The following is an 18288-nucleotide window of genomic DNA, read 5'->3' as shown; positions in this document are numbered from 1 at the left end:
TCCCTGGGGCTGAGAGCGAGAGAGAAATGCAGGTTGGAGCCGCAGCAAAGCTTCAGGGATGACTTGGATGCTCCCAGTGGAGGGGAAAGGTCAGGATTGGGTTTGTTAGGGGACAGAGAAGAGTTTAAACTCCATTGTTTATGTTGCTCCACTGACCAGACCTTTTATTGGCTCCCTCTTGCTCTCAGGATAAAGTCCCAAAAGTTCACCTTGCTTTGCATGGCCTACAAGGCCTTGCAAGGTCTAGCCTTTGCTACCCATCCTACTTCAGTTCTCATCATTGTTCTTTGAAGATTCCACAGTCCCAGCACACTGAACTGCCCTCACTTCCTGAAAAGTGACAGTGACACTGTCTGTCTCCTCTAGGCCTTTGAAATTGCTGTTTCCTATGCCTGCCTGGTACAGTCTTTTCGGTCTGCTGCCAACTGCTCCATGCCACCCTGCTCCAAATCTCTCCATCTCTCGTTCATAAGTCACATCTCAGTTTGCCCATCATATTCTCCTACAAGGGATTAAGTCCCCTTTCTGGAGGCAGGATAGGGTGATATCCCCACTAGACTATAAACTCTGGAGTGGCGAGGATCATGTCTGTCTCATTCATTGTTGATTCCCCTGAACCTAGCACCATACCTGGAATATACTAAATTCTAAAAATTAGGTGAATGTGAATTCTGAATGCTTCAAGTTGTTCTTTGGAAATTTTGATCTGACTGTGTTTAAATGAGGATGGCTGGAATGAGGAGGCTAGTGGGGAGTGATAACAAGGAGATGCCACTGGAGCAGCACACTTTTTTGGGTTCATGTTTATATCTGCTTTGGTAGTAGGGCTATGAATGATTCAAATTTGAACCACATGTAGCCATGCCTTAAAAGCTGGGTGTTGGAAATTAAGAGGACGAAAATTCTGATGACGTAAATAGTTATTCTCATTCAACAATTATTTATTGAGCACCTACTTGGAAATTAAGAGGACGAAAATTCTGATGACGTAAATAGTTATTCTCATTCAACAATTATTTATTGAGCACCTACTTGGAAATTAAGAGGACGAAAATTCTGATGACGTAAATAGTTATTCTCATTCAACAATTATTTATTGAGCACCTACTAATGCCAGGTACTGTTCTAGGTTATTGGTGATAATAGCAACACACAAAACAAACAAAAATCTTCGCCGTCATGGAACTTATCTTTTAGTTGGAGGTAAACTGGCAATAAACAAACAAGTAAAATACGTAGTTTTTCAGATGGTGATAGGTGTCAAGGAGAAAAATAAAGCAGGGAAATGGACTAGGAAGTTCAGGGAACCAGAAGATTATGATTTAAATGTAGTGGTCAGGGAAGGCTTCACGGAGGTGACATTTCAGAAAGACTTGATGGAAGTGAAAGAGTTAGTTATGTGGTATCTGCCGGAGAAAGCATTCCAGACAGAGGGCATAGAAATGGTAAAGTTCCTGAGATGGGAGCTTCCTTACACATGTTCTGGATCAGCAAGGAAGGAAGAAGGAAAGTGGCAAGAAATAAGGTCAGAGACGTTTATCCCTCTACTCTGTAGGGTTAATCAAATAACCACAGCATATTAAACTGATCATGACGAAGCTCCATGAATCATAATTTGTAATTAAAATGCATGACTGTCAGGCACCATAAACCATGACCAGCTCAAGCCATCACTGGTAATACCCCAATAACAAAGTGTCCTTCCTGAAAATTTCAAGAATTCCCACTGGCTGCATGTACGTGTGCAAGAGGAGCTCTGCATCGTGGCCAAACATTGCCTGGCAGCCAGACTTCTTAGTAGAGAACTGAATTAGAGTCTTCTGCGAGCTCCAGTTAAAAGCTAATTTTAGTTTATGACTAACACATTTTAGTACTCCTTTATAACTCAGTTACCACACCCACAAAAAATCAAAGCCTGGAATTTTGCATCATTTGCCTGCAGGAGCCAAAGAAAAGAAGTTACATCTTTGGGTCATTTTGTGGTCTCTTCAGAGGCCCCTCTGGGACAATACTCTTAGAAATATTGATCTTAATGAGGTGTGACTAGGGTAGGGGCTAGTGGACAGGAATGGGTGGAGAGTCAAAAGAGAGTCTTAGATGAGTCAGAGATTTTCAGTCTGATGACTGGGCCTGGGATCCACAGAAGAAAGGATGGGAGAAGGTGAGCAGAACCTAAGGGAAGTTGATACATTTCAGTATATCCAAAGTAAGATGCTTGCTCTTGTGACCCTTCTCCTCAGTGTCATCCTTCCCTCCCCACATCCCCACATCCTTACCTCCTCATCCTCTTATCTTCCCCAGCCCTAGATAGAATCCTTTGCCCCTTTACTTCTAAATGTCTCAAATCAGACCACTCTTTTCATATTCACAGCCACCCCTCTAGCCCACCTGCAGTCACTTCTCACCTAGAGTGTGTAAAGGCCTTGTAACTGGTGTTCCCCTCATCCGCTCAGGTCCCTTCCAGTCCATTCTCAACACTGCACCAAGCGATCTTTTCAAACTGGTGATCTGGTGCTCCCTTCGGCAGCATATATACTAAAATTGGAAAGATACAGAAAAGATTAGCATGACCCCTGCGCAAGGATGACACGAAAATTCGTGAAGCGTTCCATATAAAAAAAAACAAACCTGGTGCTCTGATTATGTCATCCCCAACTCAGAACTCTTCTGTGACTTCCTACTGCTCTTAGGATAGAGACTGAATTTTTAGATAACCCTTCAGGGGCTGAGGTCTGCTTGGGTCTCTAAGCCTGAACTTGTACCACTCTTCCCCTATTACTGCTGTACTTCAGTTCTGTGCGTTGTCCCTTCTTTCTGGAGCTCTCTTCATGCCTTCCCTCATCCATGTACTCACTCTTAAGATTCCAGCCCAAACATCAGTCCCCACAACCGCCTTAATGCAGAGAAAGTCTCCTCTGTTATAGCCTCATTGCTCTTAATCCTTTCTTCCACAGCGTGCATCCCAGTGTGTGATTATTTCCTTGTTTGTGTAATTATTTGATTATGTATGTCTCTCCTATTAGACCATGAGCTCATTGGGAGCAGAACCTGTGGATCTGTTTGCTCACATCTGTATTGTCAGCTCCTAACACAGTAGCCATCATGTTAGAAGCTCTCAGTGAATGATTACTGAATGAATGATGAAGTAGCATAGGGTACTATGGAAGCATGTGGTAGGAGATCCTAACACTGATCCTGGAGGAATCGAGGAGGATTTCTAGGAGGAACATCTGTAAGGTTTTGACAGAGGAAGAAGAGTCCAGAACGTAGAGTAAGAAAGAGTGACCAGAGAGGTTAGACAACTATGAGGAAGAATCACGTCTTTCTGGGGAGGAGTGTGTTTTTAGTGGGTTTATAGTGTTTATACGTTACGTGGTCAGTCATGTTGCCTCTGCTAAGGAAGATAAGAACTAGACACAGCCAACAGATTTAATAATTAGGAAGCCACCGGGGACCTTGGAAAGAACAATTTCAAACATTAAAGCCAGACTGAATTGAGCTAAGAAGCAGGCAGTAAAGGCCATGTAGACAAGGGTTTTTTTTTTTTAAGAGGTGAAAGTAAGATTTGGATATGTTAAACACTGAGGGGAGACATTTGCTGGGCATGGATAGAGAGACACTGAAGATGAAGGAGCTATAATGAAGACTAGAGCCAAGTGTCTGAGGAGGTGGGATTGAATCAGTTGGGGACAAGAGGTGGAACACTGTAACAGAAGAGGAGAAAGGAGGGAGGGTTGGATGCAGATAATTTAGAGGGTTAGTGACAGGAAGTTAAGAGGGTTTTCTCTTCTCTTCCCCTAGCAGTGCTATAGAATTCCTTCTGGAAGTGATAACCAGAAAACAAATTTTGCCAATGGCTGTTCCATTTTGTTATGATTACAGTCATGCTGTTTTCAGAGTTATGGTCTGAGGTTTGTCATGCACAATTATCAGATTATAAAACAGCTGTGAGCGTTTGAGGCCAGAACCTGGTCTCCTCCCCTGTTTACCGTGGAGCCTAGCACATTGTTAGTACTCAGTACATGTCAGGTACTTGAATAATAATGGCAGAGGTGTCTTGTGCTTACCCGTGGGCCTTGCAGCCAGCAGGCTGACGCTAAAGAGGAATTTTGGTTCTCTGGCTCCAGCTGTGAGCAAGCCATATGAAATTGTTTTCTGCCAGTTAGGAACTTGTATGGAGCATTCAGTCTTCCTAGTCGCTGAGACAGAGTTGTATGGAAGGAGCAAGCAAAGGACATGGCCGTTGATCAAACTGCCTTGATTTCACTGCTTTGTGTCTCACAACACTTTGTCCTATTCATGGAGTCACTGGATTCTGCTTTGTATGGTGGGTTTATGTCTTCCATTTACTTATAGATTTGAGAACCCTAGGAGCGGGACCAACTCAACCTTTATTCTTCTTCAGCTGTCATCCTAGCATCCGGTGCATAGTAAATGCTTAATAAATACTGGATGAATAAATAATGAGTGAATGACTTAGTTGGTGAGTCAATAAATGACTGATGGAAAGGTATGCACTGCATTACTCGGAACCCTAACTTTTCCTTCTGGGCCTGCAGAAGCAGCAGCTCATGCCTCCTTTGTTCTAGCCAAAGCACCTAATTCTCTTAATTACATAGGGACCCTACTGATGTTAAGCTTATTTGCCTACTTTTATTTTTGCCTCACATCCATTTTCTCATTTATTTTTTTCCATCCATACATTCAGCCTCAAATCTTGCTTTGGAACAAATTGGAATATAAATGGATAAAACAAATCTGCTAATCCCTGGACAGACACTTGGTTCCAAGCCCCTGTATCTTTGTTACTGATTTTGTTCCCTCCGCCTGGAATGCCCAAGTCTTTCCTACTTCTCCTGCCTTTTATGAGCCTGGCAAACTTTAAGGCACATGTATTTTAGTTAAGCTCTGTAAGTTACAAAGAATAGAGTCTCACACTAGTTAACCTCAAGTAAAAGGGGTGAGTGGGTGAAGGGGAAGGTGTATATGTGGGGGTTTGTGGGTGGGTATTAAAAATAGATAGCCTAGAATTAGAATTGGAAAACTATTAGTTCTCAAAGAAATACAGGTACTCATTACTTTCTCCATCTCTCTTATGACCTCTCTACTTTTCTTAGCAACTGTAGTTCATTCTCTATTTTCATTTCCCAACCAGCCACCTTTTCTATGGTTTCTGCTCCCTCATAATTCAATGTGTTGTCAGCTCATCATGGCCACTCTGGCCTCTTCTATCTCACAAGCATCTCCATGAGAATTTCCATCCATCCACCAGTTCTCTTTGTAGTCCCAGTTCAAACTCTTAGAGAAGAAATCTGATTGTCCTGAGCTCACCTGTTCATTGCTAAGCTGTATCAGGGAGGGACAAGATCCTATGACTCTCTAAGCAGCCAAAGCTGTGAGCAGAGCAATTTCCCTTAGAATGAGATATGGTCTTTCCTGGGCTCCTCCTTTGCAAGGAATAACCTGCTTTCCTCCAAAGTAACTTCTACATTGCTTGGGATTAATCTCTCATACATTGTGCAGAAAGGGCCTCAGATCTTTTCCAACCCAATGCCTCCATTCAGGACTGATATTTACATTACAAAAGATTCAGTCCTTTACAAAAGACTTTAGGCTTTTTTTTTTTTTTTTTTAAAATAGCGCATTTCTGCAATGAATTTTAAAATGCGTCACATTTTATGTATAACCTTAAAGGTTTTGATATAGGAGACTTATATTCTGGCCATGATGGAGCAATTCATGCTGGACTTATCATCCCACTATAAACAACTGTCATCCTGGACACAATATGTGAGGCAGCTGTTTAAGGCATTCCCTCAGGACAGTGATTCCTGAGGGAAGGAAAACACTCAGAATGAGTCACATGCTTACCCTTGCTTTCTGCCTTGGGTCAAATTCTTGATCATGGCTCAGGGAGAGAGATTCAAAGGAGACCACAGTGATACCAGTGAGATAACCCAATGTTGGAATTAGCAGACAATGACTTTAAGCCAGCTGTTAGAAATATATTTATGGACTTAAAGAAAATATTGATTTAATGGATGGAGAACTAAGCAAAAAAAATGGAAACAATAAAAAATAAATATCAGAAATGAAAAATTTATTGGATGGGCCTAAATACTGAATGTGAAGATGGAGCCATTGAAATTATCCAATCTGAAGAACAGAGAAAAACAAAGTTGAAAAAACAAAAAAGAGCCTTAGTGACCTGTGGGAATATGTCACATATGTATCTGGAACATGAAAGAAGCTGGAATCCCAGAAGGAAAGAGAGGAAGGGGAAAAATAGTTGAAGAAATAATGGTCAAAAATTTATTAAATTTGGTGGAAAACATATAGTATTATCAGAAGCTCAGTGAGTCCACATTTAGGTCCCTCACAGTCAAAATACTGAAAACCAAAGATAAAAATAAAATCTTGACAGTAGCCAGAGAAAAGTGACATAACGCATAGAGTGGAATAATATGATCATGGCTGACTTCCCATTGTAAACAAGAGAAGTCAGAAGACAACGGAATGTCATAATTAACACAGTGAAAGAAAATTACTGCCAAGGCAGAATTCTATATCCAACAAAAATATCCCTCAAAAAGAAGAGTTAAATAAATACATTTTCAGATAAACTAAAGTTGATAGAAGTTGTCATCAGCAGACCTTCACCACAAGAAGTATGGAAGGAAGTTCTTTAGGATGAAGGAAAATGATACCTGATGGAAGCTCTATCTGTTGGAAGGACCGAAAAGTAGTGGTAGTAGTAAATGTATGGCCAAAGATAAAAGGCTAGACTTTTTTTTTTTTCTTCTCTTTTCTTAAAAGGCATATGACTGTTTAAAGCAAAAATAATACTAGTGTCAGATGGGGCTTATAATTTATATAGAAATAAAATACTTGACAATAGGGCAAAGGATGAGGTTGTAGTGGTAACTTGAATTAAGATGTTATAAGGTTATTACATTGTGAAATATGAAGTGATAGGTTATTTATTCTTAGTAGACTAGGCCACATTTAGGATGCATATTGTAAACCTTAGAACAACCACTAGAAAGTAATACAAGAAGGCTCAGCTAAAAAGCCGATAGAGAAAATAAAGTGAAATACTAAAAAACTCAATTAACACAAAAGAAGGCAGAAGATGAACAGAGGAACAAAAGCAGATGAAAAACAGAAAACAAAGGGCAATATGGTAAAAACAACCATACCAATACTTTCAACTAAAAGCCAGTTTATCAACCTAGGGGGAAAAAAAGCAAGACGCAACTATATGCTGCTTATAAGAAATATATTTTAAATGTAAAGAAATTTTTAAAAGAAAAGAATGGGAAAGTACACCATGCAAATAGCAAGCATAAGAAAGTTGCATGGCTGTAGCATCAGAACTGAGTAGGCTTCAAGACAAGGAGTGTTTCCAAAGATAAATAGGGACATTTCATAATGATAAAAGGTCAATTCAAGAGGCAATATAAAATCACAAATGTGTACATACCTATTAATAGCACTGCAAGATACATGAATCAAAAACTGAAAGAGCTAAAGGGAGAAATAGAAAACTATAAAATAATAGTTGCATATTTTAAGACTCTTCTCTCAGTAATTGAAAGATGTAGATCTGTTAACCAACTTGACCTAATTAACATTTATAGAACACTACACTCAAGAACTGAAAAATGTTAAAAAAAAAAATAGACCGTATGTTAGGACATACAGTGAGTCTCAATACAATTCAAAAGATTAGTATCTCACAGATGTTAATTCAAATTCAACCTCCATCCATGACAGAAAGAATCTCAGCATACTAAGAACAGTTTGACCAAAATGGAATTAAATTAAAAATGAATAGCAGTATCCTTAAAATCCCCAAATATTTAGATATTAAAGAATGCACTTCTAAATGTGAAAAAAAGCACAAGGGAAATTAGAAAACATTTTTAATTGGATGGTAATGAAAATATAACATCACAAATTGTGGCATCTTGCTAAAGTTGTACTTAATGAAAATGTATAGTTTTAAATGCCTATTTTAGAAAAGAAGAAAGATTTTATAAGCTGCAAGTATGTACTGTCCAACATGGAGAATATAGCCAGTATTTTATATACTCCAATATAAATGGAGTATAACCTTTAAAAATTTGTGAATCATTATATTGTGTACCTGTAACATATTGTACATCAACTATACTTCAATTTAAAAAATAAGATATTGTAAATTTTTTAAAAAGAATCATTCAACAAAAAAATAGAAGATTTTAAATCAATTCTGAATTTCAACCTTAAGAAAACACAAAAAGATGAGCAAATTAGATCCAGAATAATAGAATAATAAAATTTATTTCAATCCCATTTATTAATTTATTCATTTCACTGTTTCTATGAAACAATGAAAAATACAGAAAATTAATAAAATCAGAAGTTGGTTCTTTGAAAAGATTGATAAAATTGATGAAACTTAGCAAGGCTCATCAAGATAAAAAGAAAACAATAGTTAATATCAGGAGAGAAAATGAGGTATCATTATAGATTGTATAAATATTAAAAAGGATAATAAAGGAGTATTATCAACAAGTTTATGGTGATATATTCAACAACTTGACTGGACAAATTTCTTGAAAAACATAGTTTACCTTAATTGACACAAAAATACATGGAAAATATGAAGAATCCTTATTTAAAGAAAGTGAATTTGTAATTTAAGATCTTCCCACAAAGAAAGTCCAGGCCAAATGGTTTCACTGTATTATATCAAATATGTAAAGAGTAAGTAACACCAATCTTACACAAAATCTTACAGAAAATAGAGAAGGGAAAAAGCCCCAACTTATTTGATGATGTCAGCATAACTCTGATATCAAAATCAAAGCTATTACAAGAAAAGAGGAGAGGCCGATATGTTTCATGAACATAAATGCAAAAAAATCCAACAAAATATTAGCAAATCTGTTCCAGCAATATATAGAAAGAATAATATATCAGACCAAGTGGGGTTTATTCCAATAAGAGAAAGTTAGCTTAACATTAAAAACTCAACGTATTTCTTCACATTACCAGAATAAAAGGGAGAAAAATCAGATGACAACATCCTAATAGATTCAGAAAAAAAGTTGACAAAATTCATCATCCATCCACAAAAGATATAGTCAAATGAGATGATGTATTCCAAAGTGTTTGGGAAAGTGAATGATGCTGTATAAGTGGAAGGTACTTTTATTTCTATCCTTCTGCTGTGACACTCCTGAGATTTATAGCTTCCTTTCTGACAAGGATTTCATGGCACCTGGACAACATACTTTTCAACTATTCAATAAATCCCTCAGAATGGGACTCAATTGCCATGCATAGCAGACCATGATAAAATAATAAAATAATAATACTGCCACTGTTACATGAGGGCTTACTGAGTGCTGGGCTCTAAGAAAGATTCTCTTCATGCATTGTTTTATTTTATCCTCACAGCAAGTCTGAGGATGTCGTGGAAATATGTGTTACACCTCTTGTGACAGCAACCTGGATCCGATGAGAGACCAAGCAGCACTCAGAGAGCTGAAGAACTCCAGCAGGCACAGAGGAGTCTCTGTCTGTAGGTTTACACAGGCCTTTATAGGCTGCCAGTTTTACACTTCCCAACGTCATATGCAAATGAAGTATAACAGAAGTTGACCGACTAGGAACAAGCTTTGTAGAAATAGACCAATCAGGAGTGAGAGAAATAACCAATCAGAAGTGAGGGGAATGGACCAATCAGGAGTGAGAGAAATAACCAATCAGGAGTGAGCTCCATGCAAATGAAGTACTACAAGTGGACTAATCAGAAGTTAGGGAAGTGGACCAATAAGAAGTGAGAGTAATAACCAATCAGGAGTGAAGGAAATAACCAATCAGAAGTGAGCTCAGGGAACCAATATAATTTTAGGGGTAAGTAAGCCGTTTCAGAGGCAAAAAGCGAGATAGAGCCTCTGGGCCAGGGAACCGGGTGGTGCTGGCATGAGAGTAGTGGTCCTGCTTGGGGGTCCTGCTGGTTTTTTATGGGGCTTCCTGCCTCAAGGAGGGTACTAATATTTTTCTCTACCTTATAAATGAGAGAATGAGAATTAGGGACTAAATACCTTATTCAAGGTCACACATATAGTTCGTGGCAGAGTCTGGAATCCAACCAAGGCTTACTCTACAGCTTCAGATTTTGAATGCTACCCTGCCTTGCCTTCCGTGGCCTTATCTCGGCAGGATCCCGTAGAGTTGGCTTCTTCCCTCTTGGGCTTTCAGAGAGGCAGGAGCATGGTCTCATGTTCCTTTTACTGCATTTTGTGCACTGTAAACACGACATTAATAGGGGGAAAAAAAACCCTGTTGAACTGGATTTTCTTTATTCTTAAAATTCTTATTAGCATTTTAAGTTATAAAAGTAATGCACATTCACGTTTAAAATATTAAAACCATTAGAATGAGTACAAGGTGAACAGTATTGGTTCCTTCTGCACAATTTTCCAGTCGCATTTCCTGGACCAAACCACTATCAACAGAATCTATATATTCTTCCAGAAATTTTGCCTCTATATGCAAATACACACACACACATATTCTTAAAGTAAGCAGATGGGTCATCTATTTATGTAACTTGCCTGGACAGCTTTCCATAACAATACATAAAAGTTTACCTCATTCTTTTAAAAATACGCATAATATCCCATTGAATGGCTATACCGTAATTTACTTAACTAGGCCCCTATCAATGAATATTTACGTTTTTTTCCATTTTAAAAATACTACCAAAATGCTACAGCAAGCAGTTTCATACATACATCTTCTGCATATGTATGAGTATTTCTATAAGAAAAATTCAGGAAAGCAGAGTTGCTGAGTTGAGGGGTATCTGAATTTAAAATTTTGGCAGGTATTGTCAAATAACCCTATAAAAAGTTTGAATTAGTTGGCATATCCACAATAGTGTATGATCGTGCCTATTACCCTGCACCTAGAGTTTCAAAATTTTGACATCTCTTTCAGCTATACTTGTTGAAGCTCTTCTGTGTGCTTTAGACACTGCAGTAGGCTCGGGGATTTGAAATGCAGTCAGTGTAGCTGGAGGAAGATTTGTTGGTAAATTACCTTCCCTTTGGGACTAAGAGCTTTTACCCTTTTAGAAACGGAAACTGCAAGCTGGTGAGGTATTTAGTTTCAATTTAGCCTAATGGAAACCTGTTAGTGAGTTTTAAAATAAGGACCAAGACAACTGAAATGGTAAACGAAGTCTCCTGGGCCCCAGGAAGGAGGATGCACCGTCTGTGGGTTTGCATGCTTCCAAGAGCCACTCTTTCCAGGAACAAACATGTTTCGGCATTGAACTCTTGGCTGGACACGTGAGCTGCTGAAGCCTCTAGTCATCCCTAGGGCAGGTGCTTCCTAGTTAGCAAAGGGCCCGTGTGGCTGAGGGCAGAACAGGGTCTATAAATTGGAATAATAATACTGCCAACTGTCATTTATGGGGCAGAAACTCCAGCCAGGCACCATTCTATGCATTTTATGTGCATTGACTCATTTAATCTTCATAACGAGCCTATGACTGTAATTGGGAGGGTATTTTTATGATGCCTATTTAAAAGATAAGGATACTGAGGTTCAGAGAAGACAAGAAACTTAGCTAGAGTCATAGACCTAGTAGATGGCAGGGAAGGAACTCAAACCCACATTTGGGCCCCATGGGTACATATGATCATATACCTGTTTTTTAAATATTGTATCTTCATGTCAGGGAGCAGCTTAAGAATTTTTGATCTCCTTACTTACCCCTAAAATATGCTCAGGGACAAATGGGTTGCTTACACTGTTCTAAGTGCAGGTAAATGCCCAGTAGGTGGCAACGATAATCACCTGTTACATTGACCAGAATTTCCATTTTCAAAGCACCCTTCCATGGTTGTGGCAGGAAAAGAGTTGGAGATGAGGTGGATGCTGTGTCAGGGAGCTTGGGATTCATCTCATGGCTGATGGGGAGCCTTTGGTAGCTTTAAATCAGGAGAAATTAAATCAGATTTATATTTTAGGAAGATCACTTATAGATAGTGATTTAAAGTGTGGGTTTAAATCCTGGTCACTCTGGGGTCAGTTGCTTGATCTTGCTATGCCTCTGTGAAATAGGAATAACGATAGCTCCTTCCGCATAGGGTGGTTGTGGGGATTAAATGAGATAATATAGATAAATTGCTTAGTAAATTTGTGGCCCAGAGTAAGTGCTCAATAGCTGAAAATGATGATAGATAAAGAATTATTAGAGTGGAGAGAAACTGGAGTTGGGGAAAACAAATATAGTTTAGCAAGAGATAGTAAGGGTATAAGAGGGTATAAATGGAGAGGCTGGTTGTGAAAGATAGTAAAGTGTTGGAATTGTTAGACTTTGAAATATGAGGCTAGTAAGAAGGTGAGGAAGGATATCTTTGATGACCCCCAGTTTCCAACCTGGGTGCCTGAATGATGGTGCACTTGAGTAAGACAGGAAATACTGGAGGAGATAGAAATTTGGGGGTGGTTGAGTGTGGGAAAAGAACATAATGAGGTTGGTTTTTAAGATACTGAGTTTGAGTACTCTGTCAGCAATTTGAACATGAGGTTCTAGAAAGTCTAAGCTACAGAAGTAGATTTGAGCGTCATCATAAGGTGGAAGATGAATCTATGAGTTGGGAGTAAGAGCACGCAATGGGAGTGTGTAGTAATAGAAGTGTAGAGAGTCAAGCATACATTCCTGGAGGGGTCAAGGATGTTGAGAAAGGACTATTGGAGAGGCTGGTGACATGGAAATGGAAGTGGAGAAGTTTCAAGGAGGAACAAGGGAACCCCCAGCAATGTCTGGCCCTGTAAGAGAACTGAGAAGTGACCTCTAGGCAGCTGAGTTCTTACCAGTTCCTGCCCTCAGGATGCTCACACTAAAACCTGTAACAATGAGGGTAGAAAAATTCTCTACTATGAAGCCTGGAATGTCTGTTATCCCACTGATCACCAGGGTTACTTTGACTGTCATGGCGGGGTTCCTATTCTGGCACCACTCCTCCATAGACTCATCCCTTGATGAAATAGAATGACCTGTCCAAGAGTAGAGCATCTTCTTTGGTCAGTGTATTAGAATGGTGGACCTCCCTTGCTGGAATCTCCAAGCTGCCTCCGATGTACATTGCAGTGTTATGCTTCTTTTCATAATTCTGTCCCCTTTTGCAGACCAAAACCCAGAGACAACAGAGTGTCTATTTAAAGATACATTTCATCCTTCATCTCACAACAGCCAGTGCTTATGGTGATGATGGGAGGTGAAGCAGAGCCTTGCTCAGAGTGAGGCAATGAAGAGTAGAGGAGGGTAGGAGAAAGGTCAGGATAAGATAAAGGGCTAGTGAAGGCTAGCTGGGTAGGGGTTTTTCTGGTTAGGCAGAGATAGTGGGAACAGGGAGGGAGAAGGGAAAGATGGCATTCTTGGCAGGAAGAATGGTAAAAGCAAGGATGTAGAGGTGGAAAAGCAGGGGCCAAGCTTAGGAAATGTGAGTAGTCTTGCTGGGCTGCACCTCAGAGCGGTGGGAAAGCAGGCTGGAATGGAGACGTGGGGCCAGACGGTAGAGTTCTGAGGGCCAGAGGAGGGAGTTTGGGCTTGCTGCTTCTGTGGTTTGACGGCTTTTGGGAGGAACCATCAAAAACTTTCCAGGAATTCAGGCTTGTCTGTCTCAGGCTTCTCCTTCTGGAGGACCAAGGGCCCAAAGTGGCAGCCTGACATTCAATCTCCTTTGCCATGGTTGGGAAGTCAGGGCTGTAGCTGATTTCATTGGCCTGTTTTGCATTTATTATAGTGTGGCTTTTATAGTGTGTTAATTGAAATATTTCCAACTGCCAAAAACAATTACACTCAAACTGCCTTGTCAGTTCTTTTATTGCCAGATAAATGTTTTACAGACATATTTACGGGGGGCAATGGTAACTGGATCTCGTTTTCTATTTATGGCTGGCAGTTTGGATTTGGGTTAGCCCTCCAGTTCTCTGTTGTGGGCCAGAAAGCTGTTGGACATTATGACGCTTCCATCTCGTTACCTTAGGGATCAGAGGCTCTTCAAAGGAAAGCAACTTTCTGGCTCATGCTGCTTAGCCTCAAAGAAGGGTTCCCATCGCTGGAAACCTTGGCAACCTGGCAGAAATCTGAATCCTGCTGCCTGCCCTACCGGCAACAATCCCAGGCCAAGCCAAAACATGCCCTTCTTTCTTCCTGGAATCCCTTTCCTCCCCTCCGCCATCAAAGTCTCTCCCAAAGACCTTGCCACGGAAGAGCCGTAAGAGCCTAGCCGGTCTAACTCCCTCGCTTTGCATTTGGGAAACCGAGGCCCAGACTTCCCCCAAGATCACACAGGTGGTGAGCGAGAGCCAGAGGCAGAGGTCTCTGCCCAGTGTGCCACGCTGCCACCAACATGTGCCCTTTGGCTTCTCTGCTATCTTGACCCCTCCTTAAGGGCTCTAGACTTTCTTCTTCTAAGAGCCCCTCCTTCACATCCCCAGCCTCCACTGATCTCCCTTCTGCTCCATCACCAGTAACACCTATTTGTTCTGTGTAAGTACTGCAGGGTTTTGGCTTGTTGGTAGAACATTTTACTGTCTCTGTCATTGTTCTGCTCTTGCCATTATACATGCTGTGTTTTTTTTTAAGATTCCACATATGAGTGGCTTACTTCACTGAGAATAACAGTCTCCAGCTCCACCTATGTTGCTGCAAATGGCATTATTTTATTATTTTTATGGCTGAGTAGTATTCTGCTGTATAAATATACCACAGCTTCTTTATCTAATCATCTGTCAATGGACATTTAGATTGTTTCCATGTCTTAGGTATTATAAATATGCTGCTGTGAACACTGGGATGCATGTATCTTTTTGAATGATGGTTCCCTCTGGTTATATGCCCAGGAGTGGGATTGCTGGATCATATGTTAAGCCTATTTTTAGTCTTTTGAGAAATCTCCATACTGTTTTCCACAGTGGCTGCACCAAACTACATTCCCTCCAACAATGTAGGAGGGTTCCCTTTCCTCCACACCCTCTCCAGCATTTATCATTTGTGGACTTTTTAATGATGGCCATTCTGACTGGTGTGAAATGATATCTCATTGTAGTTTTGATTTGCATTTCTCTAATATTGATATTGAACATTTTTTTCATGTGCTTATTGGCCATTTGTATGTCTTCATTGGAGAATTGCTTGTGGTCTTCTGCCCATTTTTGGATTGGGTTGTTTGTTTTTTTGTTATTAAGTTGTATGAGCTGTTATATATTCTGGAAATTAAGCCCTTCTGGGTCTTATCTTTTGCAAATATTTTCTCCCATTCCATAGGTTGTCTTTTTGTTTTGCTCATGGTTTCCTTTGCTGTGCAAAAGCTTAAAAGTTTAATTAGGTCCCATTTGTTTATTTTTGCTTTTATTTCTATTGCCTGGGTAGACTGCCCTAGGAGAACATTTCTGAGATTTTTGTCAGATAATATTTTGCTTATGTTTTCTACTAAGAGGTTTATAGTGTTTTGTCTTATGTCTAAGTTTTTAAGCCATTTTGAGTTTATTTTTGTGTATGGTGTGAGGGAGTGTTCTAACTTTATTGATTTACATGCAGCTGTTCAGTTTTCCCAACACCATTTGCTGAAGAGACTGTCCTGAAACTAACATTGTAACTTTATTGAATTAACATTTCAATAAAAGATAAAATTTAAAAAAATGTTTGTTGAACTAGTTACAAATAAGAAATGACAGGTGCTAAGTTATCTGGTTGCTCTTCACAGGTCAGCCCCACTGATGCTGGAATGGGGTTGCCTCAGATACAGGACCTCCTTGGCTGGGCACATGTTGTCACTGAGAGGACTGTTTTTGAGACTTGGGAAAGCTCAATGTCCCTTGTCTTCTCGGTCCCTGGACAGAAACTTCCCTGTAATACCGTTTCTGATATTCCCACGGAGATTCACTGATGACTTACCTTCTGTTTCTGTTCTTTTTTCAGAGCCTCAACGTGGGCAGAGGAGCCAGAAAGAGAGTAAGTGCTGAGGCCACCACAGTCTCTCAGCAAGGAGCTAATAGCAATTTTTCTGTTGAAATATTAGCTATATATATTTATTTTTAGAAAACTCAAATGAGCAAAAAGAACATTAAAATCACCTTTAACCCTATCACCCCAGGAAACCTCTTAATTGACATGTGATGCTATATTCGCCTAGATATGTCTATGCATATGTGAAAATTACACATACTCATCTTTAACTGGAATCAAACTGTATGTTATTTTATAATCTACTTTTTACATAATATATTTAGAATACTTTCCATTGCCAATAAATATACTTTCATAGCATCATTTAAAATTACTGCATAATAGTTTACTATATGTTTCTGAAGGCCATGCCATAATTTTGTTCAACAATGTTCCACTGTTGGACATTTAAAGACTTCCTTTTTTTCACTATTATGACCAATCCTCCAACAAACATTCATGCATTTAAGTGTTTAGGCATATCCTTGGTTATTTCTTACTATAAATTCCTATACATAGAAATTGGGATCAAAGAGTATAAACACTTACTAGGCTTCTGATAAATATTTCCAAACTGCTTTTTAGAAAAAAAGGTTATGCTGATTTATGGGTGCCCATTTTCCCACACTACTGAATACCGGTTTGGTTTAGTTTTCACCAGTTTTATAGTGAAAAACTGCATTGTTTTATTTTGCATATCTTCAATTGCTAGTGAGGGTGAATATTTTTTAATGTGCCATGGGCCACTTTGGCAAGGTCTTTAACTGTCTCTCAGGGAAGGGAAAATCTTCTAGTCCTTGATTATTTTGCTTCAAGGGTTTTATGGGACTATGAGGCTCAAAGTTACCAGGTATGGAGAGTATCGCTGTAAGAGTAACCTTAAGGTGGCAAATTAGAAAGTTAAATGTGAATTAGAGTTGAAGTAACTTAAAGAACAGCTGAGTGTCCTTTCATTTCCCGTAAAGCCTTGCCTTTTGCCGCTGGTCCTGGCCGTTAGTTCCCAGACTACATGGGAAGCAGTAAGGAGGAATCAGTTCTTCTGGTCCCACTACAGGGGCCAAAGGCCTGCCACAATGTTCCAGCTTAGCCTGAACCCCCAGGGCTGAGGTGGCCATGATTTTCCAGGCAATGAGAACTCTGGCCTGAGCAGTTCCTTTAGACTCTTCCATGAGGGGTCTGTTGTACATTTCATGTTCTATGTGCAGGGCAGAGCTTGGCTTCTGGGAGGATTTGGGAACTAAAGGGCTTCCTGCAGCACTGCTTGCTTGTCTAAGCAGATCAGGCACTCTTGATTCTCACACGTGCTTTTGGTCCAGGATGAAGATTCAGGAACTGATGTAGGAGAAGGGACAGATGAATGGGCCCAGTCCAAAGCCACAGTTAAACCCCCTGACCAGCTGGATTTGACTGATGCGGTAAGTAAGCAGCATCCTACCCTTGCTCCTTCCACCTCCTCCAGCTTCCGAGATGTGTTCTGCACAGAACAAAGATGTATCCTTCATCTCACAGGTGTGAGATGTCTGCTGACACCCTGGGGGCTCCTTGGATGGGGGGGAGCCCTCCATGTTTGACCCTCTTGGTATTTCTCTCCCTTAGGAGCTAAAGGAGGAGTTCACCCGGATTCTGACAGCCAACAACCCACATGCACCCCAGAACATTGTCAGGTACAGCTTCAAAGTAAGTCATCAGCTCTGGGGCAGGTGCCTCTATGTACTTCTTGGCTTGTTGACTCACTACGTTGCAAAAACCTCTCAGCTATTAGAGAGATCACTTTTCAGCTGAGGTCTTTGGCTAGAACCCTGGGGTTTTACTTGGCGTTTTACAGAAATTTTCGAAATTTCTTTAAAGAATCTCCCTTGCAGTCTTACTGATTGCATTGCCTTAAGCGCCTTGCAGAGCCACTCTTTTCAGGAATCCTGAAGGGAATCATTTGGTTAGAAAAATACTTCTCCAATATGTACAACGTGTTTGTCACTAATAACATCAGCTATTGGGTCTTCAGAAGCTGGGTGTTCCTCCAGCCAGACACATGGGTACAAACTCCCCTCTGGACAAGGAGCTGGCCTGGGAAGAGGCCCAAGCAGGTTCCGTTCTCAGAGTCTCCTGACATCACAGCAGCACAGGCCATGGACTCCATCAGGACATTCCTCTGGTACACGTGGTCTGGGCACATTCTCACTTGGTAGACATGTATGTGGCACATCTTTAAGGGGGAAAGCAGGAAAACACTGTTTTCAGCTGTAGCAAGGTCAGCCCCTGTGAGCCCT

General features: G+C 40.2%; 1 protein-coding gene and 1 non-coding gene across 2 annotated transcripts in view; both read left to right on the top strand.

Moving 5' to 3' along the window:
- Positions 1-18288, top strand: part of DNAI1 (dynein axonemal intermediate chain 1) — a 55136-nt gene that overhangs the window by 1857 nt on the left and 34991 nt on the right. Inside the window, exons 2-4 of the mRNA XM_074363147.1 lie at positions 15995-16027; positions 17338-17436; positions 17618-17698. Of these exons, the coding sequence (XP_074219248.1) occupies positions 15995-16027; positions 17338-17436; positions 17618-17698 (213 nt within the window). The remainder of the gene's footprint in view (positions 1-15994; positions 16028-17337; positions 17437-17617; positions 17699-18288) is intronic.
- LOC123611991 (U6 spliceosomal RNA) lies at positions 2512-2618 on the top strand. Its single transcript, XR_006719137.1, has one exon. It is a non-coding gene; the product is annotated as a U6 spliceosomal RNA (small nuclear RNA).

The sequence above is a fragment of the Camelus bactrianus genome, chromosome 4 (assembly GCF_048773025.1).
Source record: "Camelus bactrianus isolate YW-2024 breed Bactrian camel chromosome 4, ASM4877302v1, whole genome shotgun sequence".
Taxonomy (NCBI): Eukaryota; Metazoa; Chordata; class Mammalia; order Artiodactyla; family Camelidae; genus Camelus; species Camelus bactrianus.
This window is presented reverse-complemented; position numbering and strand designations above follow the sequence as displayed.